The sequence below is a fragment of the Sarcophilus harrisii genome, chromosome 2, assembly GCF_902635505.1.
Source record: "Sarcophilus harrisii chromosome 2, mSarHar1.11, whole genome shotgun sequence".
Taxonomy (NCBI): domain Eukaryota; kingdom Metazoa; phylum Chordata; class Mammalia; order Dasyuromorphia; family Dasyuridae; genus Sarcophilus; species Sarcophilus harrisii.
Genome location: NC_045427.1, coordinates 305,232,337 through 305,258,899, shown reverse-complemented (window position 1 = coordinate 305,258,899; position 26,563 = coordinate 305,232,337). Strand labels below are relative to the sequence as shown.

Here is a 26,563-nt window from a genome sequence, read left to right as displayed (position 1 = left end):
ACCCCAAATGTGGTTATAATTTGGGGGCATCTTTTTGAGGTTGTTACCTAGGCAGGAAAAGAGAAGGCCTCTAGTAACATCATGAGAAAAGTAATCAACTGAGTCTTCCAGAGAGGACTCCATAGTATATCATATGTAGTAATACAGGTAGGATTTTTCAACAATTATGTCCACTGTGGTTTTACAACATCTAGAGTAGGAGTCCCAGTTCCAGAATCTGAGGAGTGTAATTTATGCATTTTAACAGCAGATGGCACTATTACTCAACGTTTAGTAGCTCACCTACACTATTTCCTCAGGCTAGCTTGAAATTAATGAATTTTCCCTCCTTGATAACTCATATAAATGTGTGTATGTATATATGTTTATGCCCTCCTTTAGAAACAAAGAATTCTCACAAAAATATAACCATATAAAATCTGGCAAAGATAGAAACCGGACTCATAAACACACAACTAAAATGGTTTCCCCTAAATTTTATTTCAGAAAATTTACACAAAAATACCCAATCCAATACTTACAGGTAAATCTGTACAAATCCCACATGCTTCTTTCCTATAAAACAAGTTGTGTGAAAACGGCTTTATGACAAGAATTGCATTTAATTTATGACCATGGTATAAGTAGAGCTTATTGTAAACCTCACCATCTCATTTACATTATAGAGGTCATTTTGAATAATATACTCACAAAAGAGAAAGCAGAGAACTCAATATGCTCTTATTTTCTAAACAGACTTAGTCTAGCACCAGTCTTTCAAAGCAAACTAATTCTTTTTAGATAAAAGCAAGCAAAGTAGAGTATTAATTAGCTTTAGAATAAAAGCAGAGGGATCTGGAGAAAGTTCCAGCATGTTTTAAAAAAAAGGGAACAAACATGAAACAATTTCAAATTGCACAAACAAGTTGACAGTTCTAAAGTAATTGGGAACAGGAAGAGTTAATAAAATGAAGATTTCTCTTTTCTAACTGGATTACAAATTCACAGAAAAACATTTTGTGGAATGATATCATAATTACCTTAGTAACTATCATGGTTAAGTCAAGGAAAGGTTTGTTGCAATCAGAGAATGGTATTGAGTAGCTTGTAACTTATTTTGCTTTGGTAGGGAGCCCTGATGGCACATGCTGGCATTTCACCTTGAAACTTCTGTGGAAGTTGCCTCAGACACACAATTTTTTTCCCCCTCTTCCACCGGATCACTGACATCCATCCCTAGAAAGTCCCATGTGCAATAATGTAGATGATAAATGACTACTTTTACTATGGATTTTTACTATACTGAAAGTGGTATCACTGCTAGATTCTCAGGAACAGAAATTCTTAGCTTGTGCCAACAAATGGCAATGCTGCACTAGTTCTCAAAATGAGAAAAAGGGAATTAAAACAGCTTCAAATTACTTTATCCAGTTGGAACACTGTTCAATTTCCCTGTTCTTTTAAGTAAATCTCCTTCCTATTACATCAGGCTTCTTTCTCTATTCTTTCATATATGCTACTCTCCATATTCAATAAAGAGAATCAATCACATGGCTGAGGACAGTTCTTCCAGGTACTGCTTAAGAAATCTTAATTAGAAATTGATTTGCCGAGACAAAATAAGCCTACAAAGGAGTTACAAATTTTCAAAATTCCCAATTATTTAAAAATGGTTGGTAAACATATTACTTTGGGCAAGTTATGAAGTCTCCGGGAGCGACTACATAAAGGGCATATGCCTCTAAACTTTGGATCAACTGAGAATTCCTATTTCAAAATGAAAACAATATCTATTTTTCATAACTCTAAGAACATGGTCATTGCATGCTTCCTTATATGTACATACATACACACATCTAACAATGTCCTCTACTTACTCTTCAATCCCACACTGATTCTTGGCCCTGCATTCACTCCATGTATTTTTGGGACCTACTTTATTCATGATGCTCCCAGTTGTACAATTTTACACCTCACTGAACCAAATTTCTAAACACAGCATAAAAATGGGAAGTAAATAGCCAAGGTAAGAAAAGTTATTCAATTTTAGTTTTGTAGGTTACATTAAGAAATCTAAGCGCTTGAGTGCATAAAGCTTGGTTCTATATCCAGCTCCAAATTTTTTATGGAACTACAGTTCCAAGTTTGAGCCCCATCAGGCACCTAATCACATTCAACTGCAACTAAAATATAATGCTCATACTGCTAAAGTAACCTCAAAGAAGAAAAACAAACAGAACAATCAGAACACAGCAAGTCATTCTGTGGCAAGGTTAATATGGTCATACAAACCTTGGTGACAAAACTAGAATGGGAAGTCCAAGGCAATGGGTGGGTGGGAAAAGGAAAGAAGTCATATGGTTCAAACAGATCATTCTGAGGAAACCCAGTGGCAATGCTGGCTTCAGCATCTGGGAAACCTATTTTTTAATCGTAGGTGACCTTAATGATAGTTCCATTGTTGCAAAATCAGCCCAACCCCCCACTACCCAGCAAGTTAAAAAGAGTCTCCCTTATTGGCCTATATTGGAGTCTAGGTGGTTTTCCCCATTTCCCCCACCCCAAATGAGGCCAATTCTGACAAGAAAACTCCAGGGTCAGCAGATAGAATGTGCTGTCTGTGGTGTGGCTCAGGCCAGGTATGTCCCAGTGGTGTCCTCCTGGCTGCAAGACTAGGGTGGGAAAGGATTGCCTCATTATTCAATCAGCTTCTTGGCCTTGAAAAAACGTCGAAGATAGAAAACTTGCCAGGTGGCCAATCCAATAAGGCAAAACATGGAAAAGATGCTGAAGTACAAGACTCGGGTATTTGTTGACTCTAAAAGACAAAAAAACAAAGCTATTTAGCATGTCCTTCTGGAATTGAAAGCAGAAAAACGCAGTTTTTAAAACTATGCAGAAAAATCAAAGAGTTCAAAATTCTATTATCTCTAATCACATGATTTTAAATGAACTGCTTAATCTCAATGACCTAATATATAAAAAGGGATAATGATAAGCAAAAAACATATTAAGTATTTGCTATGTGCCTTATATTGATTGTGCTAACATGCCCAGGATACAAAGAAAAAACAAAAATACAGAATTTTAGAGTTGAAAGGATCTTAAGTTAATCTATAGCTGGTAAGAAGGAAGCACTGATGTGCTATGTCCCAGCTACTATGCAAATCACTTTACAAATATTTACATTTGCTACTCACAACTCTGGGAAGATCTATTAACCCTATTTTATAGCTGAAGAAATTGAGGAAGACAGAGGTCAAGTGATTTGAATTCAGGTCTTCCTGACTGCAATCCTAGTGTTTCATTTGGCCATTTAGCTTCACTCTGTCCAATTATAGTCAAATTAGACATTATAATACATCTGGAAATGATCACCAAATCTTTGCTTGATGACCTCCAATGAAAGGGAATTCACCATCTCTAGAAGAAACCCATTGTACTTCTGAACTGCTCTATTGTGGATATCATACCAAAATTTGCCTCTTTCTATTTAATGCTCATTGTTCCTGGACTACTCCCTGGAGCCAAATAGAATAAGTTTAATCCCTCTTCCACTTAATAGTCTTGCAGATAATTAAAAGGTATTTATCACATTTTCCCCATAGTAGTGTCTAAGCATTCCTAGTTTCCTCAGCTTCTCATTTTATGGCATGGAGTCATGGTCTTCCTCATTCTAGTTGTCCCTCCATTCTGGGCATCCTATGTCAATGTCCTTCTCAAACTATGGCTTCCTGGACTGAAATCAACACTCCAGATGTATTTCTGATTATAGAAATCTGACTCTAGGAAGATTATCACCTTCTTACCCCTGAAAGCAATGCCTCTCAATCTAGTTTAAGAATGCATTAGTTTATTTAGATCCCATACCACAGTGATGACTCCCATTGAGATCACAATTCACTAACCACTTAGATCTTTTTCAGACAAACTGCTATCTATGTTTCTTCACTTTGTACTTGTGACAACTTTTTTTTGAACCCAAGCATATCTCTAAGATTTAGCATGATGTTCTAGCCTATAGAGTTGGGTTTTTTTTTAGTATCTTAGCCATCCTTCTTACTTTTGTGTCATTTGCAAATGTGTTGAATGAGGCTTAATTCAGGTCACTATTACAAATATTAAAACCTTTCTACAAAAATATCCTGAACAATTTCATCAAATGATTTTCTAAAATCTGGTATAGTATTCCTTTAAAAAATTGAAATTACGATTAATTGGGTATAATTTATTCCTGATGAAACTACGCTAGAAAGAGAGAGAGAAAGAGAAAGAGAGAAAAAGAGAAAGAAAGAAAGAAAGAAAAAGAAAGAAAGAAAGAAAGAAAGAAAGAAAGAAAGGAGAAAAGAAGGAAAGAAAGAAGAAAAGAAGGAAAGAAAGAAAGGAGAGAGAAGAGGGGGGGTGTATCAATGTGGGGAAAGAAAAAGGTTAAATCAGAACTGGCTGTATATATACCACTTCCTTCTCTGGAGTTCACTAATGATATTTAATGATCTGTCTCAGAATACAGGGCCTGTTCTCTTCCATTTTTGAAAACTGGGTCATTTGCTCTTCTGTCTGCCACTCCACTTCCATTTTCCACATCCCTTTAAAGATCAATGCTTAGCAATCACAACTTCCAGTTCTTTCAGTATTAGAAGATGTGATTGGGATTAGGAGACCTGAGCATCAAGGTTAGCTAAGAGTTCTCTTACTATCTCTTTTCTTATCTTGGATATCCACTCCTTGATAGCAACTTGTTTCCAGAGCAAAGCCCATTCTATTTGACAATGGAAACAGAAACAAAATAAGAATGGGGTAGCTCTGCTTTCTGTTGTAGATTTTTAATACATTCACCTGGAGCAGGAACATATCCCTTCTTGGGTCTTAGATCATTAAATCTTATTAAAAAACTTAAAAAACTCTCAATTCTTTGTCCTGTCCTATCTTTCCCTCACAGCCTTAGTTCATTTTGATCTTCCCAACATCAGTTTTATTGGATCACAGTATTATATTCAATCAGTTATATATACTTGCATGTACGCATTTTATAGGTATTTTTAAATTGGGTTGTAGGTTCTCTGAGCATATACCTATCTTCCTTCAGACAGTTTCCATTTTTCCTTTTCAATGGAATTAGTTCTCACTCATGTCTTCAGAATTTCATTCCCAGTTTCCTATCACTCTTGAGCTGCCACATCCTTTAGGATTTTAGTCTATGGCATCTTGCCTGTCCTTTTTCTAACCCTTAGAAATCTGCTTTCCTAAATTTTAAATTGCATGATAACCTATGCCCAGGATAGTTGTCACTTTTCCTCAAGGTTTTCCTATTATTCCCAGTTTAGTAACTTATTCCTTCATATTAATTAACAAGAACCAAATCCAGGAGAAAACTTAGCCTTGTGGGGCTTGTTGGCACCCATGTTTTGAAAGAGAAAGTTATCATTAAGGAAAGTCAAAAAGTCATAGTTCCTCTGCCATAAAATGTCTAGATAACTGAAGTCTCCTATCAATATGATATCATAGTTCTGTGCCGAGCTTCTGTATTTTTTGCTTAGTTCATATTTCTGTCCAGGCAGTATATAGCACAGTTCTACAATTAAATTATATCTGTTTTTTAAGATCTTTACCCAAGTGCCATATACTATGCTTCCTGAATTTCTTCAAATATGTCCCCGTTTAACATAATTTAATAAATTACCTATCATATTTGTAAACCCATCCAGGCTCATATTTCTAGTCACAGATTATATTCCACAGAGTCTCAGTGGTAACTCCATAAAGTTAAATTTTCTCCCTTGCTTTAGGATTTTTTAGTTCCTCTTGCTTGCTGACAAAACTCTGGGAATTTGTATACATTGTTTTTGAGAAAAAGCATCTTACCACTGGCCCTCTTCTTGGATTTGTGTTTCCTGAATACTTCTATATGTTCCAACAGCTTTTCCTCTTTTTTCACTATAGCTATGCTCTACAGTATCACATCTGACAGATTTTATCCATCTCTTAGCTTAAAGCTTTTCTGATCCAATCTGCACAAAACTTGGTAAATATATTCTCTGCATACTACTTCAACATATTACTTTTAAAAATGTTCTGTTTATCTGTGTTTTTAACATCTTTTAGTTAATTTTCTAGGGAAAAACATTTTTTTCAATTAAAAAAATTTTTTTAAAATGCTTCCTAACACCCCCCACCCCCTCATCCCCCTTTTAGGTGATCCTATCACTAACTTTTCTATTTCCTACTGTGTTCTCACCTAAAGACAAAAAGAAAAACACATCTTTTAACAAATAAGCATAAAGCTAAACAAATCTACAGGCTCCCCTTATTCTGTACATTACTCTTCTTATCAGGAGGTAGATAGACTGTTTCCTTAATTTCTTTTAGAGTGATACAATGTTGTTGCTATTATGTAATACATTCTTGCCAGCCTGTGTTAGATATACTTCATCCCTGACCAGAACTCCACAATCCACTATATTTTATGCCATGTTCCAGAAATTTAAACCCCATTCTCAGACATTTCAGAGACGTGTTCACCTCCCAAATCAATTTTCTTTTCTGTCTCTTTTACTTTCAATAGGCAACAGTAATGAAAATTTGGTTTTCAGTTTCTTGCCCAAAACTTCATAATCTTTGGCACTATGTCTTACATCTTTTCTGGAACTATCACTTGTGCCCAAGTAAACTGCTGGAGACGAATACTAGTCATCATTTTTTATAAGTCTTGGAAAATGCTTAGTTATTATACCTTGGATTCTTTTCCTGGAAAGACAACAGACCATTCTATTGTCATTAGGTCAAAAGCTTCCTCAGAACCTCTGAGTAGGGAGTCATCAACTACAATTTTTTCTATCTCCCTTATCCTTACTAGATGACTTCTCCACAACTTTTGTGGTTCTACTATATCATTCAGAAATAGCTTCTCTTCTCAGAGCATTCAGTTACCTTCTTAGGAAGAGACTTAAATTACATTTTAAATCCAATGTACACCAGCCCTTTTTTTCTTCCCTCCCTTTGCTAAGTGTTATTCTTTTATTCTCTAACATACTGATGAAGGCAAAGTCCTCTTCCTTTGCCTCAGGTCCTTTTTCCTCCACTGAAGACTTGTTTTGTGTTTTCTTTTTTTGTGTAAGAGTACACTTCATCTTCTTTAACAACCTGATGGTGGAGAGGCATTTCTCAAGTGTCTTCCATATTCTCTACTAGGAGGAAGATTAGCCTACACTTGGAACAGATAAAGTAGTTAACCAGCTATGATAGAAATACACTCAACATTCAATGCAAGTTATTGCAAAGTCTTCCTTGATTTACACAATTGATTTTTATCCTTCCATACTAATCTCCTTCACATATGATGTAAAGAACAAGATTAAAAAATCTATAAAATCTTAAGTATTAAAACAATCATATATTGATTCTACTACTTTCAATTTGGTTTGCAATAACCCAGATTACAAAGTTTATATCAATCAGAAGGGAAAACGCTTTAAAGTGAATCGAAATGTCTAAGTGGCAAAATTACTACTTGTGATTCCTATTTTTTACATGTTTTTAAAAGTGTGAGAAGTGAACTCCTTTACTTCATCAAAATTGGTCAAGAGAATTCTGTGAGGTTTTGCTAAATAAAATCAACATTTAAAGTTCTGGGATATAACTGGAGAAAAGCTAACTACTACTGACCATTAGTGTCTCGCATCTCTTCTTCTCGCTTCTTCATGTAGGCAAAATCATTAACAATAGATTCTGAAAGGTCCTCCAGGCGTCGAAGTTCAACTTCTAAAGGTTTTAACTTCTCCACTTTTGCAATCTGAGAAAGAAAGGAACAGTGGACTTGGTGATACAATATTGTCTACCAAATCACTTCTGAAAAATAAAATATTCCTACTTAAAATACAAGACAGTGCACAACCTTTTCAGATTACCTTCTCAAAGAAATTACTGATTAGTTGTTGAAAACTATCTATCTAGGTGACCCCCACCACCACCATCCTCCAAAAAAACCCCAAAAAACAAAAAACAGTAAAAGGTGGAGTTCCTCACTGTCCAAAATAAAAGCCTTCTCAATTACTATTGATGTTGTAAACTTAAGGTGTTCTCAGCACAATCTGTACTAAAGCTCTACAAAAAAAAGATGTTAACTCTTTAAAAATAGTTTCTTAAAGAGGATGTGTGAAGATAGCTTGAGAAGTCTCTAGATTTCACACTAAAGAATTTCATAAAGTTCTTTTCTCTTCAAGAGAAAAGACCTAAGCATCAAGACCTAAGAAAGAAATTTCTTTGTGACAAGCCAGTTTTAATGAAAGCATTACATCAGTCTGAAGCTGATTTCTGAAAGGGGCAGAACATTCTTATGATGGATTCCAGACCACAGCAATAAGCATTCACTACACAAACCCAATTGGCACAAAGACTAGAACAAAATATACTTAAGGACAAAATCCATGCATGTTTACATGTGTGTTTGGAAAGTAAAACAAAGTGAAGCTTGTCTATTGGTGCTTTAAGAATTAATGGTATCTGACGAATACAGAATAGAAAAATTGCATATGTTTAATCTATATAGTGTATTGCTTGCTTTCTAGGGGAGGGGAGAGTGAAGGTGAAAAATCTGGAATACAAGGTTTTGCAAAACTTTACATGTATTTGGAAGTATTAAAAGCTGTTATTAAAAAAATTAATAGTGTCAGTAACAGCAACACTGTGATGATCAACTATGATTGACTTAGATCTTCTCAGCAATACAATGATCCAAAATAATTTAAAAAAGACTCATGATGGAAAATGCTGACCACATCCAGAGAACTATGGAATCTGAATGCAGATTGAGGCACAATATTTTCACTTTTTTTTTTTTTTTTTTGTGGGTTTTTCCTTTTGTTCTGTTTCTTCTTTCACAACATGATTTCACAACATGACTAATGTGGAAATATGACTGCACATATGTAATCTATATCAAATTGCTTTTTGTCTTGGGGGAAAAGGAATTGGAAGGAAGGAGGGAGAAAAAAATTTGAAACTCAAAATCATAAAAAATTAATGCTGAAAATTAACTTTACATATAATTGAAAAAAATACTATTTTCCAAAAAAAGAATTAGTGGCATCATAATTAGTTCTGCAAATGTTCATATCTCAAATGAAATTTGACACTTTCTGGAATATCTTGGTATTTTAGAATAATAATTCCTTTTTCCCTGTTAAGCATACTAGGAAAGAGAGCAATGGAAACTCCTTAGCTATTCAAACCAAGAAACTGTGTTTCTGTTATGGTTCTATTATTATACTTTCCTAAGGAGGCCATGTTAACATGAAAATTACTGAAAGAAAAGACATGGTAGAGGGTTTAAGAATTAAAATTAAGGCAATTAATATATTCTTTCTTTTTTTAATTAAGGTTTTCTTGATGAGGAATAACTATCTTCCCTAGAAATGTAATTCAATCAGCATTAGTTCCTGCTCCAATATATAAAGTACCAGAACCATGCCAATTCAGATAAATCAAGCAAAAGTCAAGGTATTGAAAGGCAAACCTAGTGACAAAATCAGACATATGGATAATCTATCCTTAAAAAAGAAACTTGAGAAATCAAGAACAAGAGCTGTCCTTCTTAAGCTAGTAGTACACCTTTTCCTTATAAACATCAAGTTGGCAAGCTTTCTACTTTTTTAGAGAGGAAGACTAAATATTTTGTCTTAATTGTGAATTCATTTTCTAATAGACCTGGAAGATATCTGACCATGTAGGAGAGACTGACTAAAGGGACTTGCAAGTAGTTTGTAAAAGATGACCAATGGATGACCTTCAAATGCTAGTGCTAAGGCATGAATTAAAAGAAAAGAGAGAGGGATAGCATATCAGAAGACTAAAAGTCTAAGCATATACCGCCTTCTTAAATTTCTACAACAGACTCAAAAGATTTTGACCTTTTTGTTTAATAATGACTCTCTATCACATTAAGGCTTATTATCAGCCATCTCAGGAACACATGAGCTTTCCAGACAAAGCTTGGGTCTGGGTGGGTCACTCAAAGTTAATTCCTCCCACACTTTTTTGAGGCTTCACACTTTATTCTAGCACACAATAGTGGCAAATGTCACTGCTTGGCTCTAATAAACAGGAATAGCAGTAATAGGATAATGGAGTGAGAAAAGCATAGATTTAAGATTTAGAAGAGCTTGTGTTCAATTCCTGACCTTTAATTTATTGTGTGACCCTGGACAAGTCATTTAACTTCTCTGAATTGTAATTCCCTCATCTATAAAATGGAAATTACCCACCTCATAGGGCTATTAGAAGAATATATCTGGGTTAAAGGTCAGACTTGATACTAATTAGCTATGTAACAACTGGGCAAGTCACAAATTCTCAGTTCATTTGCCTATAAAATGGAGATAAAAATACTTGCACTACTGATCTTATGTTTTGGAAAAACTGCTTTTTAGATTTTAAAGTATTCTATAAATATGAGCTAACATTATTTCTGAATACTGTAGGATACTGTCTCTAAACAAAGGAACAACAGTGCCTGAGCAAAAACTCAAAAATACAGCCTTTGGGACAGAACACACTACTCCCTTTTGAATAATAATAATAACCAAATTCTGGTTGTTGCTAGGTTCCCATTTTTCTGAGCCCCAGTAATGTTATACCATATTGGGGCAGAGGCGTTTCATAATTGGGAAGTAGAAGCATTGAGCTATGTTGTAACCAAGTACGTAAAGGCAGGCTGAGAAGTTGAGGATGTGCCAGACATGCAAAGCAGGAAGTAAGGAAAGGAAGAGCATCGGCTTCCTTTCAACTAGGGATTCCCCAGCTGGATTAAGTAGGAGGTCAGAGGACACAAGCCTTCTTTCCAATGTTAACAAGTGAGGTTCAAAGCTTATGGGAATTCCAAGAAGTACAGATACCAAAATATTAGAAAAGGATACTATCTACATGTTTTCTAACTTAGAGAACAAAAGAAACTTGCATAATAACTTACATAACTTTATTGAATACTTAATATTATTTGATGCAAGTATAAAATAGCTACTCATCATACTAAAACAAAGAAAAGTTCAACCTAAACTATAACTCAAAAATTCAGATGAGATCCTGTTGCTTGTTAAATTATAAAAATCCAGCAGTATTGCCTTGGGAGCTTCTACAGCTTGGCAGCTGAGCACTACTACTACTACTAGAAAACATTCTATTCCTCCCTCATTTTATGAGAGTTATTTTTCTTTGGGATTGTGAAGACTTGAGATCTTTTTTTTTATTCTTAAACCATTTAGTAAGAGAAACAAAAATCTATTCTTTTTTGTTTATCAGAAAGTAGTCAGGGGCAAGCAATAACAGTGTCTACCAGGAATCTGCTAGATCAGTTGTTCAGATTTACTGTTCACAAATAACTCAGAGTGGTTTCATTTGATCACTTGGCAGAACAAACTATTTGGGGCCCAGGACAGAAAAAAGCAGAAACATTACAAGGTGCCATTCCCACTTGACTACTTCCTGTTTCAAAACTAGTTCGCTTCCTCCTCCAGGGCATCTCCATTCCAATGTCTAGTGCAAAGATAGAGATCTCAACTGGCAGAGGTTCCCAACACATCACTAAAAAGATTATTTCATTTCTTACCTCTTGGTCACTTTATTATACTCTACCTATAAATTTCTTTAAATGGTTTTGAACAACTATCTTTCACTAGTTTATTTATAGTCTTCAAAAATAATTTATATTTCCTGTTCTCCCTCTCTTTTCCATAGCTAAACTGTTGCTCAGCCAAATAAAATATGTTCTTTCATTAGAGATTAATATCTCCTGTCCTTGTGATTCCCCTGTGCCTCTTTTACTTTAGTAAATCCTTTGTGCCATCCCCAGTCTTCCAGCTGGGCCCTCATAAGAAGAAATGAATCTCTGTGCTCCTTTGTTCTACGATGTGATGCTTCATTCATTATATGCAACTGGCCTCTCTCTTGACCTCCACTAGCAAGTATAATGACTTTTTGGGAGCTCTACTACACTTTAATGTCAACATCCTACTGTCATTTATTACCAACTGGTTCCCTACAATTTTTCAGTTTTTAAATTTGGGTGCTTAAATTTTTTTCTGTAAAAATGACATCTGTCCTTTGTGTCTCAGAGACTAAATAGCATTAAATACATGCCTCCCCAAAACAATTCTACTGGCATTCAAAAAGCCAAAACTTTTCCCTGCCCTGAACTTAACACAGAAACAAATTCCAGTTTTGAAAATTTGAACTATGCACACTCGAAGTCTGCCTCAAGAAAACTAATGGCAAGCACACGAGAATTTTATCACCCCAACATTTCCAAAGGACTGTCAGAAGAGCCTTCTGGCAAACAACAAAGCCAGGAATGTTTTCAATACTGCTAAACCAACTTTCTGTATCAGTAAAACAGCAGATTACAAACAGCTGGTTGTCATGTGACTGCTGAGAAAAATACAGCATTCTGGGCAAAGCACAGCCTATTGGCCTTAATGGGTCACAGAGTCCTAGTAGCATAGTTGGCTGCTACTTAACTGAGTATCATTGTAGGACGTACCTCCTCGTAATTTTTCGCTTCCACCCCATGCTTCATGTCCAGGATCACGAGCTGGTCAGGTGTCCGCCCTGTTCCTGGAAACGAAATGAAAGGATTCATTGTGTGGAATATTTAACATTCCAGGAAATCACCCACCCACTCTCTCTCCTTGCCCCCACCCTCTCAATAGAGGGAAACAGGCAGTCCCTCCCCCTACTCAGCTGTAGAGAATTCCCGTCTCTGCCTAAAATCACAAGCACTCCAGACAAAGCCTGGATCTGTGTGGGACTCCGGAAAGCAAAGAGAACAAGGCTGCTGGCAAATAGTACTAAGTGTGTAAGACATAAGATACTGCAGCTGGTGGTAGAAGAGTAGCGAGGGAGGGGGAAAAAAATAACACAGGGCCATAGGAATATGAAATAAAGCTCATAAAATCAAAAGGATCTGAATTTGGGTGGGAGATAAATCAGCTGGTAATGACCACTGACTTAGGTAGACACATTTTACTCATCTGAAGGAACTGCACTGACAAATTCTTTCAGGGAGACCAAGTTCCCAGGGATTTAAAGTATTGATAGTCAATACAGCCACTAAACTGGGACCACAGATTCCATGATACAATAAACTATTTCAAATCTAGGTATTGTGGCCACAAAACAACAGAAATCTGTCTTATAGAATAATAACCTCTTACAGAATAATAACCCTTAAAATTTAGTAACAAAGTAGATGGTCTACTGGGCATGGAAAACCTGAGTTTAATAATGTCTCAGACATTCACTAGCAGTGTGCAAGTTACTTAGTCTCAGTTTTCTCATGTGTAAAATCAGGGAGTTGGACTTCATGGCCTTGAGTGTTTCTTCCAAATCGAAATCTATGATTCTATCATCTCTGATCTGGTGGAGATGATATCACTGCAAAAAAAGGTCTCTGTTCTTCAGAAAAAAGAGGTCCATTTATTATGGCAGGGATCAACAAAACAATGCTCATATTAACAAAAATTTCATCTCTGATAAGATGGAATTCTTTCCTTACTTAAGGAAGTGAAAAGGAAAAGGCAACTAGAAGGTTCTGTCATCCAAGATCTTAAAATTCAGTAGCTCATAAAGCATAGCAGGCATCAAATAATAACTCACATTTATAAAGCACAGAGTATTTTATATAAATTATCTCACCTTAGTTTCTTACAGCAGCCTAACAAGGTAGATAGTTTAAATGTATAATGGTTAAGTGACTAGTCACACAGTATATTTAAGAGGTGATATTCAGGCATAGTGAAAGGAGTCCAAGGACCTGAGTTCAAATTCTAGCTCTACCCCTTTACAACTAGGGTGAACTATGGACCAGAGACAAGTTAGTTAAATCTCTCAATTCTCTTATCAGTAAAATGAGGGGGTCATACTCATTGATCTTTAAGGTCTAGATCCATCATCTAGGACAAAGGCTTTGCTTGAATCCTGTACTCTGTCCATTGCACCATGAAAACCAACCAAGCTATTAGGAATATAACCCCTGAAAACAAGAGCTAGCAACAGTGTGGAGTTAAATTTTAAAAATATTTACTGATAACTTATGAGCCAGGAATATGGAACCTGCACTCAAGGATCTCATTGATAACATTACAAAATCAGTGGCATAAACAATAAATGCTAGAAGAGACCAGAGGAGGGAGAAACAAATTATCATAGGGAGTGAATATTTCATGAAGAAATTGGAGTTGACTTGACGAGGGTCACACAGCTAAGGAAGTGTTAAAATGTCTGAGGCCAAATTTAAACTCAAGTTCTCCTGACTTCAGGACTGGTGCTCTATCCACTACACCAACTAGCTGTCTAGGGTGTTGTGTATCTGAGATCAAACTTTTACTCATGTTCTGGGAGGAATGAAAGAATTTAGAAAGGAGTAGGAAGGACACTCAAGTTGGAAGAGATGGAAAGGTTGAGGGGGAGAAGTAAGGGAGGGAGGAAGGAAGGGGGAGGAAGCCCAAGGCTGAGAAATAGTTCAGTATACTGAGAAGACAATAAAAAGACAAACATGGTTAGAATAATAGGCTCAATGGATAACAGATAAGCAAGCTAAGATAAAACTATAGAAAGTTTTGAATGTCAAGCTGATTATTTGACTCCCAATACCATCAGTGAGGGTTGATACTTTGGAGGGAATTTTCTCCAAAACCTAGGTATGAAATCCTGATATTGCCATAGTTCTACGGTAGATTTAAAAGCATTTTTCATTTGCCCTTCTTCATTTAAGAAATCTTAAAATCCAAGCAGTTCATAAAGGCACCTGGTGCACAGGTTAGGATATCCTCTGCTTAATAGTTTCTTCTCACTATCTCCCATTTTGCCATAGCTTAACATTAAATCAGTAATGAGTGAAACTACAGCCCTCTGCCAGGTCTGGTTCCAGATAACACAATTCTTACAAAGTCCAGTGTTTCCCACTTTAAAAACCCTCTTTCAGCATTATATCGGTTTGTAAAGATAGAGTTCAGCCTATGTGGTATCAGACCCTAAGATCAGACAGGGAAAGGTAATAGCCAGTGAAGATATTAACAAATCTAAAGATGATTTTCTATAGAGTACATAATTATGCACTCATTCCAAAAGTTTTCCAGCCTAAACTCCAACTTCCATCAAATTCTGCTTACTTTAACTAGTTTCTCTTATACACCCTCTTTCTCCCCATTACTGTAAGTACATCATCGAGCATAATGCTTAATAACTGTCTGCTAAATTTGAGGGTATCCAGAAATGTACTAGGGACTGCAGGAAAGTATATTAAAAAAATATAAGACCAAGTACCTATCGAGATTAACTGATGAGGTGAGAATTGCCTGTGGAACACTTAAATAACTTAAGTGAAAGTTCTTTAGATATCAGGTTCAACATGGACTTCCAGATCTAAAATTCTATCATTCCATAACTTTTATCTTGTATGCATCAGTGAACTCACTAATAATTTCTAAATAGGAGAAGAACATGATCCTCATATCACAAGATTTAGGATTGGAAGAAACTGATGAAAATTTGGGCAGGATGGGTTAAAACAAGGTAATAAGTTAAGAAATCCAGGCATGAAATAATTAGGGAATGAACTAAGATGGTTAAAGTGAGAATGGAAAAGAACAAATAAGAATTTTAAGGGAATTATCAATAGATCCAATAGATTTGATATAGTCAGTGAGGGGAGAGGAGACTAAGAAGACTTCTAATACTTTAAGTCTATCAAGATAGAGAAAAAGATGGTGCTATTGATAGAAATATGGATGTCAGGAAAGAGAAGCCAATTTGAAAAAAAGTACAATGAATTTTGAATTGTGTTGCATTTGAATTAATAGCAGATCAAATAAGCGAGAATATTTTGTAGGCAATGGGCCTACCTGGAGGAATATAAATACTAGAGAAAAAGTTCTGTAATTTTTTACTTCTTTGCCTAAAAGACGGTTCATAGCATGGTACAATAGGAAGAGCACTAAACATGCATGAAACAGGCAGCTCCTTTCTCAGCCATTTACTAAATGGACATAAGCAAGGCACTTAAGACTCTTTTTGGGATTCAGTTACTATGGCACCTATAAGTAAGCAGTACTAATACCTATTCATAGGACTGCAGTGAAGAACAATTAAGACATACGTAAAATATTTGTAAAATAAGATAGAAATGTAAGCTCTTATCATTGTTAATATCCCCATTAGCTTTCAAATTAAGCAGGACCTATGCTGATCAGCTGCAGCCAATTAATTCTTGGTTGAGCTATTAGGAACTCTTAGCTTCTTAAGGAAGCTGCATGTGCTGCTATTAGATAAAAGCTACTTTTCCATATGGATTCAGGAAAATCTAATGAATGAAAAGTCTAACCATCTGGAGGTAGGAATTAATGAAAAAGGCCTTAAAACTAAGACTCATTCTGCATATAATGTAATGTTAACCTTGGATGATGTGCTTGCTGGTTAGTTTTGCTAAAATGTTTTTTTTTTTCTTTTTTCATATGGGATGGCTCTTGGGGAAGGGAGTGAAGTTATTTTGGGGGGAAAAAGTGGGGTGAAAACAAAAATGATTAATAAAAGATTTTTTTAAAGGTACAGCAAGACCTTTATTCCAGAGGACTGAAATATGCTACCTACTTCCAGACAGAGAGGTGATAGATACAAGATGCAAAATGACTTAAATTTTTGACTATGCATATTTGTTAAGGCATATTTGTGTTTTTCTGGTAAACTGGGAGAGAAGAAGAAATGAATGCTTGTTAATTGACAAAGAAAAAAGTAAAAGAACTTCAACTAAGACACCCATACCAAAAATAGCCAAGACTAAGGAGGTGTTACTGGCTCTATCACAATAATGAAAGAAAGGTATCCAATTTTGTTCCAAATTACAGAAAAAAAATGTATACTTTTGAATCTGAATATGTTGTTTTCTGGACATCTATACCAAAATCAAGCCTACCTAAGGTATGTCATAGTACTCAGAGAGAAATTCCAGTTATAGTATATGAGGAAAGAAGTCTAATTGGCTAACTTTCACTTCTATTTACGTGAGTAAATGCTCAGATCTCATTTCCTCTACATAGCCATCAGGACACAGGAAGTTCATACTCTGCTTGACTTTTGTGAGCCCTTCAGGAGTTCCCTGTCTCAGACAACCAAAATTAGGTAGAGTCGTCTAGGAAAAACCTTCTTTGGCCACTTACCCTTGCTCTCAAAACATGCCTCAAACATATCATAATCCTCAGTAGTGAAGGCAAATTTTCCTTTGGTTGCATCCTCCTTGGAATATAGGATGTGGCCAGCTGAATCTGTAATCTGCAAAATAAATAAATAAATAAATAACAATAGATGATAAATATAGTTTTGGAATGTAGATTTGTTGGGGGGAGGAGGGGCCTGAAGGGAGAGCTACAGCTCTTTATTATACTTTCTTTGGTTTTCACCCTAAAGAATAGCTCTACTAGCTGTTAAGAGTCCTTAGTCTAAGCTATAGTTGCCAAATTACTCCAATACTGTTTTTAAGGCCACTAGAAAATAGCCATAGATAAAAGAAATGATGAAGGGTCCTCTATAGCAAAGTGAATCATCCTAGCTAACCAAAGCTTTGAGAGTTTAGTAGGTTATCTACAGCTTGGACTAGGTCTTTAGGACATCTTTTCAGCAATTAATGCTTAAAGATCATCAAAATAAGAGTCAATGAATCAAATTGCACAACATAATGGTACTTGTTAAAAACAAGGTTCTACTTACATAAATTTAATGAAATTGTTAAACAGAAAACTTGCCAATTTTAATTCAAAAAGTTATGACAAAAACTCTATTAAGACTCTGAGTATGAATTTTTCTGCCCCTCCCCCTTTCATCATGCCTACTTATGGAAATGTTTTGCACAAATTCACATGTTTAATACATATTGCTTTCTTCCTAAATGGGAAAAGACTGGAGGGAGAGAATTTATCATTCAAAAAATCTTAATGTAATTTAAAAATCGATTCTTATTAAGGCATTAAAAATGACTTCCCCACCCCAATCTCCCACCTTGTCAAATAACCTGCATTGAAAAAATCCCCAAGATTTTGTTATATTTCTTTTTAGTTGCCTATGCTTCAATATCCACATAACTAAGGAATTCTGAAATAATTTGTCTAATGCCACTCTTCCACTTTCCCAGAATCAAATGTCTCAATAATAGAAAAGTTAAAACTTAAGACAATAATCAGTTCAAGAAGATAAAAATTTGTATACAAAGAAAAGAAAACTAGTTGTTCTCTTCAGATCACCTTCCTTCACTCAAGACTAAGAAAATTCCAAAAGGTGAATAAGGATATCTGATTCCTACATTCTGAGCACAGGTAAAATCCCAGTTTGAATGCAGTAAGCAATTAAGACCAAAGTTGTATATCAAGTCAGTCTCTCCCTAAGCAACAGATGCAAAAAACCTCAGGATTTTAGACTTGCACATTGTACTAGCATACTTCTTAAGGAAGGTGGTAATGATTAAATAGTGATAAGCCATGTTTAATTGTAATTAAGTATCATTTATGCATTAAGGATATGACATTGAGTGAAAAAAAAAAAAAGAAAGATAGATTTAATCTTCCTACTAGCCAGGTCACTGAGCTAGGACAAATGAATAAAATGAAACAAAGTTCATATGAGCTCAAAAATACTCCAAAAGGTCCCTTTTAAAACATGTGATATGATAAAATGTTGATGTATATCTAGAAAGCAAGAAACATATTATGGAGGAGGAAGAGAAAGAGAAGAATGTGGGGGTGGGGGGAGAAGACGGAAAGGGAGAGGAAAGAGGAAGAAACAATCTAAATTGGAGGACTGAAAAATCTTACCCTCCAAGGTACCAAAGACTGTCAACAATTTGTTAATTCTTTGCATACTGCAATAAATTGGTGATCTTGGCCTAATTTTCCTAAAGGACAACCAAAACCTCTTTTTTTTCCCCCAGGCAGACTCAGTGCAGACAATTCCTTCTTCCAAACAGACAAAACACAAGAAAGGCATTGTCATCTGGGAGGGTTAAGGAGGCGCTTAACCCTGGAAAAACACTAGTTGCAACCTTCCACCATCATCACCTGTGCAACAATCTGTAGAAGGGGTTCAAGGATATGAAGAACTAAAAAAAAAAAAAAAAAATTTTGAGAAGACCTTATAGGAACTGCTAAAAAACAAAGAAAATACAACTAAGAAAACGATTTACACAAAGACCTTAATCAACATAAAAATGTAAGGAAGCAACACTGAAAAACATCAAAATTCTCATCAGTGCAATGACTTGATTTTAACTCCAGAGAATTGACAGTACAATACACTTCCATCTTCTCAGCAGATGGGTGAAAATAAGCCTTTGTTGTCAGACATGGCCAATATATATGTTGCCTAACTTTGTTTTCTTTCGAGGGAGGGTTCCATGAAAAGTAAAGAACTGGGAAGTGAAATATGTTTTAAAACAACTTATACACATGTACATGTGGTGCACACACACACACACACATACACACACACATTTTCTCTCTCTCTTATTTAAAGAAGTGGTTCAAGGAAAAAGGTCCTTGCATTCCTACTCAACCCTGTACCTTTTATTAGCAAGAAATTTGCTAACCAGAAATGGTGTGTCCAATTATGACCACAGTTCCCCAAAGGTATCTCCTTACTTTTATATTCCCTATACATTCCCAAGCTGACAAAACTATTGGCATCATACCTATCTCTGAAGATTAATTGTTAAATACAAAGTCAGACAAATCATTACCTTTGAGGACCAGCTACTGAATATGGATGGTTTAGAATTCTTACATGTCCTAGTGATTTCTTATCCCTTAGTTCGGTAGGCTCTTCTATTTCTCTCAGGCTTTGTGAATGAGGCTGCTTAGACATCAAGTCACAGATCTTAAAATTCTTTTTTTTGCTCCCTCCCTGGCAATCCCATTACACAAAACCAGCAGGTAGCTAAAATTAGAGAGTAGGAAATTGGGCCAAACTTGGTGACTAATCAGAGTTGGCAAAAGCTAATAGGCTGAAATGATTGTTTTAAATTTTCCTTAATTAAAATTTTCTAGCTACAGATCATATGAGAAGGTTACCTAGTTTCTCAAGAGTTCAGTATCATAATTTCATATTTTCTGTTTAAATGCTATACAGCTAACATACCCTGAAATAATCTAGGTAATTTCTCCCTCTGCTTTTTATATATAGATAATATACCCTCAAATGTATTCTCTTTTCTTTCTTTCTGGCCAAATTATATATGTACACATACACATACACATACACACACACACACACACAGAATTTTCAATTATAGAGGCACTATATCAACCTTTGCTAAGACAGAAAGTAATATTATACTATAGATTTGTTCCCAGCTGCTCTGCTTATCCCACATTACATCCCAAAAGTGATATAAAGATTTATTTTAAAATAACACCTTCTGGAGAAAGCCAGCCACAGCTCACAACTTAAAAGGTAAGAAGAGAAAAATGTGCTAATTGCACATGAAGAATAGCTGATCTCAAAAATGTACTGTAATGTAAATACTCAACCCCCCAAAACAGTGAAAACACAGATCATGGGGGGAGAGGAGGGAGTGAAAAAGAGAAACCAAAAAAGGACATAAAGAACTACTATGAAACTTGGACTAGATGGAGTTCTGAAGTTTTCTGGATTTTGTTTCCTCTAACTCATCTCTGTTCCCAGGTACTTTCCCAATTACTTGCCATTCATTCAAGCCTCGTTTTCCCTTTATTTCTGAAAGGTTCTACAGGTAGTGAATACTGTAAAAGCTGTGAATACTGTGAAATAGCTATTTTTTTTTTACTATAGTGAATACATAGTTTTGCCAGTAGTCTGCTTAATGTGAAATCGCAGACTACTGGCAAAACATTTAAAAATAAAAAAGATAGGGAGGAGTTGGTCATGACCAACTAGATGGAGGACTAGATATTTTCTCCAATCTTCTCAAGTCTCAAAAAACAAAACAAAAAAAGAATTATGCAACAGAGATTAAGCAATTACAACTGTATATAAAGGGCAAGAAAGGAAAAAGGATTCCCACAGGGATTTTTCTTTATTGCTCCAAGTTTTTTGCCAATACATACTTTTGTCCTTCTCTCCACTGTCTTGTTACAACAAACAGTCTCAATTCTACCTAATCTCAGAAATACACCTCAGAAATTGTGCCTCTGTGTATATATATCAAAAGGGGAGATCACGCTTCCCTTCTGACTGGGCATCCTTACAGATTTTGTCTCCCCAGTAAACTAAAGAATGTATGGACCTAGAGTTGGAGGTTAATGAGCAAGGTTGTACTAGGCCTGAAGGAAAGGGGACTGGAATCCAGTTGGGATTAGTGCAGTCTTATCCCACCCAAACAATTCCTCTAAGAGTTGGCACAGATTGGGGTTTATCCTTGGTGGTAAAGTTATTATCCAAGAGTAAAGAGTCAGAAAATAGGAAAAATACTAAAGCTACCAATGATTTCAAGAAAAAAAATTCTATTAAAAACCTAGGGCAGAAGCAAATAAACGGAAAATGATGCTATAATTAGGAGAGAAGATGAATACTAAAATATCCACAAAATTACAAACCTCTCTAAACAAATACTACAAGGCAAAGGAAATCAAAGCACACTTGATGAAACATGAAACTGTAGATTCTCAAGAGGCAAAGAACCACATAAGAGAAAAATCAGAATTTTGAGAAAAGTCTCAAGAGAACTAACTGGCAAAATCCATGGGCAGTACAAACAGAAACAATCTGTAGTATAAAGTAATTTGAATCTACAATGGTGAGTCTCTCCAAAGAAGTGGGGAAAAAAAATGGGAATATAAATATACTGAAATGAAGGATAATCTGGAAGAAGAAAAAAGAAAAAAAAATACCATAAAATATCATGAATACCATAAAATTAGCATATACCCACTAGAGATTGCAGAAGGGAATAGAATAATGTATTCTAAAATGCAAAGCAGCTAAAAATGCAACAGAAAACTACATACGCTGTAACTCTAACATCAATGAAAAATAGATTTAAAAAATTGAAGCATTTCTGCAAAACAAAAAACATGAGCATAAAACAGAAAAAAAGAATCTCTGAAGTGAATATTACTATGTACTTCAATTGAGCCAAAACTAGAGCAATACAATTATCTAAGTTTCCTGACAACTAAGGTAAAAAAAAAAAAAAAAAAAAACAATGAATTGCACAGACTTCATTTTCTGAAAAAAAAAGCATATAAATTCATCAGTACAAGCAAAATGTTTCATGAAATTAAACTCTACAATGAAATTTTAGATCTTTGTTGAAAGGATACTACAGTGAACAATTATGTTCAACTGGAATCTTATAAGAAACCTAACTGTTTAAATAGGTGATTGGTTCTAAAAGCAGACAAAGGCCATGATGCTACATTGTAGCTCCGTGAAGGCATTCTGATGGCCATGGGGATAAGCTCTAGCACCTTCTTTCTGGAATTTAACTGAAAGGATAAAATGTGGGAGAAATTCATGTGTACATTACATTTTATCTATTTTCCAATTATGGTCCTGGATAAATGCTGTTTGCTACCTGCTCAACAGAGCTGCCCAGCCCTATTTCCTTTTACTATTCTCTTTTGCTGCTGCATACTAGGATGGTACAGGTCACTGCCACTAGCAATTACTAAATTTGTGGTGAAATATCCACAAAAGGCAATAAAGAACAAGAGTTGTATGTGAGTAAACAGTTAATGGGAAAAGTCATATTGAAATATCTCCCAGGTACCCAAGGCAAGATCTTAATAATGTACCACAGTGCAGCATGTCCTTCCTTTAAGAGTAAAGAGAAGTCAATCTTTTTTATCTGATCCTGATTTAAAAGGTAACTTAAGATTATATAAAGTTCAGGCTGTCAAGAAGCTTACATTTTAGCTAGGATACCACAAGCACATACCTTTGTCAGGAAAAAGCTAGATGGTTGAACTGAAACCAAGTACAGGCCTATCACTTCCCTTCTACAATTATGTAGCATCTGGGAAAGTGATAAGTCCAATTCTTCCTACCTGTAAGAAAACTGAAAAGTTCTACTCTCTGCTGCTCAACAAGGTGGCTTGTAGCTTTATTTATAGATATGAGATTTTTTTTTGCTAGTGTTCCTTTCTACTTTGTTTCACTCAACAATGAAGCAATTTACAATTCTGTGCAGGTAATGAAATCTTTAGATGTTATTTTCCTAGTGAGCAATACTATGTGACATCAGTCTTTTTTTTTTTCCTTGGAGAGGGGAGAGGAGTTATATTGGTCTGTGGTGCTATGCAGTCTACACAAAGTAGTTTGGAATCTTTTGAACATTTCTTATACACAGGCATTGAGGGATAGTCATCAGTCAATAATGTCGAATATTTCAGAAAGGTCAAAGAAAATGAAGACTGAAACCATGTCAAAGTGGTTGGCTTTGTGCCTGTGACCTCAAAACCAGCAGTTCCAGTAGAGTAGCAAGAACAAACCCAGCCAAGGGGCTGAAGAAAGGGCTGTGAAAAGTAGGGGCAGTGGATCTAAATAACTAAAGATCATGTCAAATTGGATTTTTTAAAAAATTAGTTCTCCTTTTTGCCATCTCTATTACATCAGACATTGCTAATCATTCCCATCCTTCTTGGTCTCCTTACTCTCTTTACCTCTCTGGCTGTACCTTCTATTTTGTAGATTTTTTTCCCCTGATTCTCTAAAAGCTAACTTTCTCTAGGGTTCCAATCTTAGTACTCTTCTGACATTCTCTTTCTGATTTTACTGATTTCTATAGCTTCAATTATATTTTATGACTTGACTCCTTCCAAACCTCAATTTGGGATCCAATCTCTTAAGAACTCCAGAGTAACACTTTAAGGTCTTTTCTGGATTTATATGTCCTCAGCACCTCAGACTTTCCAATCATTCCCTTGTAATTTATTCTTTCAAGAAATAACATACACACTCATTATTAGTAGAGATCTATTTTACCCTGCAGAAAAATAAAAGGGGATAAAGATAAGAGAAGAGAAAAGGGTAATAGAAGGAAGGGCATCCTGGGGTAGGGAGTGGTCAAAAGCAAAACACTTTTGAGGAGAGTCAGAGTAAGAGAGAATAGAAAAAACAGGGGAAATACAGTTAGCAACAATAATTGTGAAAAGAATTTTGGAGTTTCTCTGATGGTCTCATTTCTCAAATGTATAAAGAACTGAGTAAAATGTTTAAAAAATAAGAGCTATTCCCCAAATGATAAAAAGATATGAACAATGTCCAAAGAGCTATAAAATCATGCATATACTTTGACCTAACAGTATCACTACTCGACATGAATCTCAAAAAAGATTTTTAAAAAAGGAAAGGGACTTATATGAACAAAAATATTTATAACAACTCTTTTCACAGGGCAAACCAGGAACTGAAAATTGAGGGGATGTCCATCAATTGGGGAATGGATGAATAAATAGTACATGATTATGATGGAATACTATTTGCTCTATAAGAAATGATAAGGAGGATGCTTTCAGAAAAACATGTTAAGTCCTCCATGAGCTCATGAAAAATAAAATGTACCATGTACAAAGTAATAACAATGTTATGGGATGATTAGCTGTGAACAATTTTGCTATTCTTAGCAATACAATGATACAAGACTACTCTGAAGGACTTATGATGAAAAATGCTATCCATACCCAGACACAATGGATTATGTCTGAATACAAATTAAGCCATATTTAAAAAACAAAACAAAACAAAACCCTAACAACTCCACCTCTTCCCCCATACTTTTTCTCCAAACTTCCCTATTTCTATCTGTGGCACCACTGTCCTACCTTTCTAGTCATTACACATTGCTCCCTACCTTATAACATCTAGCCCAACTAACTTCCTTACTGTTCCTCATCTCCATCTCCAATAGATTACAAGCTTCCTGAGAGCAGGCACAGTTTTACTTTTGTCTTTGTATTCTAGGTCCCTAGCATACTGTACTTCTCTTCTCTGTATTCCCATCCCCACCACTACCACTAGCACTCTAGTTCCTATCTAGATTATTGCAATTGCCTCTTGATTGATCTCCCTCCCTCCAAGTTCTCCTTATTCCAATCCTTCTTACACATAATCTTACAAGATTAAGATCAGAGTCGTCTCTAAGGAACAGTCAAAGTCTTTCCCTGCCTTTTCCAGATCTACTTTAGCTCTTACTCTTTGGATGCTGCTTAGATACCACTTCTGGTATGAAGCCTTTTCTAACCCTCCTATCAGAGTTGCCTGTCTTCTAAAGTAATATAATATTCTGAATCTCTTTTTGCATACTTCTACATTTTATTTTATGTGTACAACAAAAAATTTGTAAAGCCCATGTGGAAGAGACTCTATTAAGGGAGAGCACTGCTGTGTAGGGTATATAAAGTGATAATGAATGATAACAGAGGAAAGTTCTTATTAACGAGGCAGGGGGGAGTGACTAGTTGAAAGATGAGGGAAGTAGAGAGATCTATCTAACCTTGCGGCATATAAGCCACCTGGTCTTAGAAAACCTACAGGAAGAAATGAAAGATATGATTGCTGAACCACTGTGAATAATCTCTGCAAAACTGGAGAACAGGATTAGGAGCACCATGACTAAAAAGAGGCAAATGTTCCAATTTTCAAAAAAAAAAAAAAAAAAAAAAAAAAAAAAAAAAGGAAGAAAATGGAGTTTACCAACCATAAGTTGGTGAGCTTGATTTCAATGCCTGGCAAATTTCTAGAATGTACTACAATTAGACAAGTGATAATTACCAAGAGCCAACATATGAATACATCATGTCACACCAACCTTCCCTCTTTGCCAAAATAAAAGACTGACAGATCAAGGTAATACAATAACAATACTTTATCTAACTTTTTGCTATGGGAGCGGCAAGATTTAAGTTTGATGTTAGGAATAACAACCTAATAATCAGAGCCCAGTAAAATATAAATGGAGGTCCCTTTCCTTAAAGATTTTCAAATAAAAGCCAGATCCTCTTGTCAAGTGTGCTAGAGAAGGAAGGAACTCTTCTGGTATTATAGTAGAAACAGTGCTAGAGTGTCAGAAAGACCTGGGCTTATGTCCTGTCTCTGAAACTTCCTAGCTCTGGAAAGCCATAGGAATGTGTCTGTTTTCACATCTATAAAATGATGATATCCATAATCAACAAGTTTTCACTTTACAGGATTATTGTGATAATGTGTGTAAAGGGGCTTTTGAAAATCTCAAAGAGCCATATAAATGTCAGTTGTGATGGCTTTTTAGCAACTGAGAATCTATGGTTACTTCACATCTTTCTTCTGTGACCCTCATGAAAAAAGAATCTGAGTCTCAATTCTTGTTTTTAATCACTGACAACATCTAACATAAGGGTTTTATTTCTTATCACCAAAGATCATAGAACTTGAGAGTTGGAATCGAATTTAGAGACCATTTAGTCCAACCCCCTTATTTTGTGGATAAGAAAACTGAAGCCTGAAGAAGATAAAATGTCTCACCTCCAAGGTCAAACTGATATTAAGTGGCAAAGCTTTGATTTGAACTCAGATCTTCTGACTTCAGATCCAACATCCCTAC

At 35.5% G+C, this 26,563-nt stretch overlaps 1 protein-coding gene across 1 annotated transcript in view; it reads right to left on the bottom strand.

Annotated features, from left to right (window-relative positions):
- Positions 1 to 461: 461 nt before the first annotated feature.
- Positions 462 to 26,563, bottom strand: part of TMED10 (transmembrane p24 trafficking protein 10) — a 37,876-nt gene continuing 11,774 nt past the window's right edge. The window contains exons 2-5 of the mRNA XM_003756220.4: positions 17,181 to 17,292; positions 12,509 to 12,582; positions 7,642 to 7,768; positions 462 to 2,797 (exon numbers count right to left, since the gene is read on the bottom strand). Coding sequence (XP_003756268.1) covers positions 2,676 to 2,797; positions 7,642 to 7,768; positions 12,509 to 12,582; positions 17,181 to 17,292 — 435 coding nt within the window. The 3' untranslated portion in view covers positions 462 to 2,675. The remainder of the gene's footprint in view (positions 2,798 to 7,641; positions 7,769 to 12,508; positions 12,583 to 17,180; positions 17,293 to 26,563) is intronic.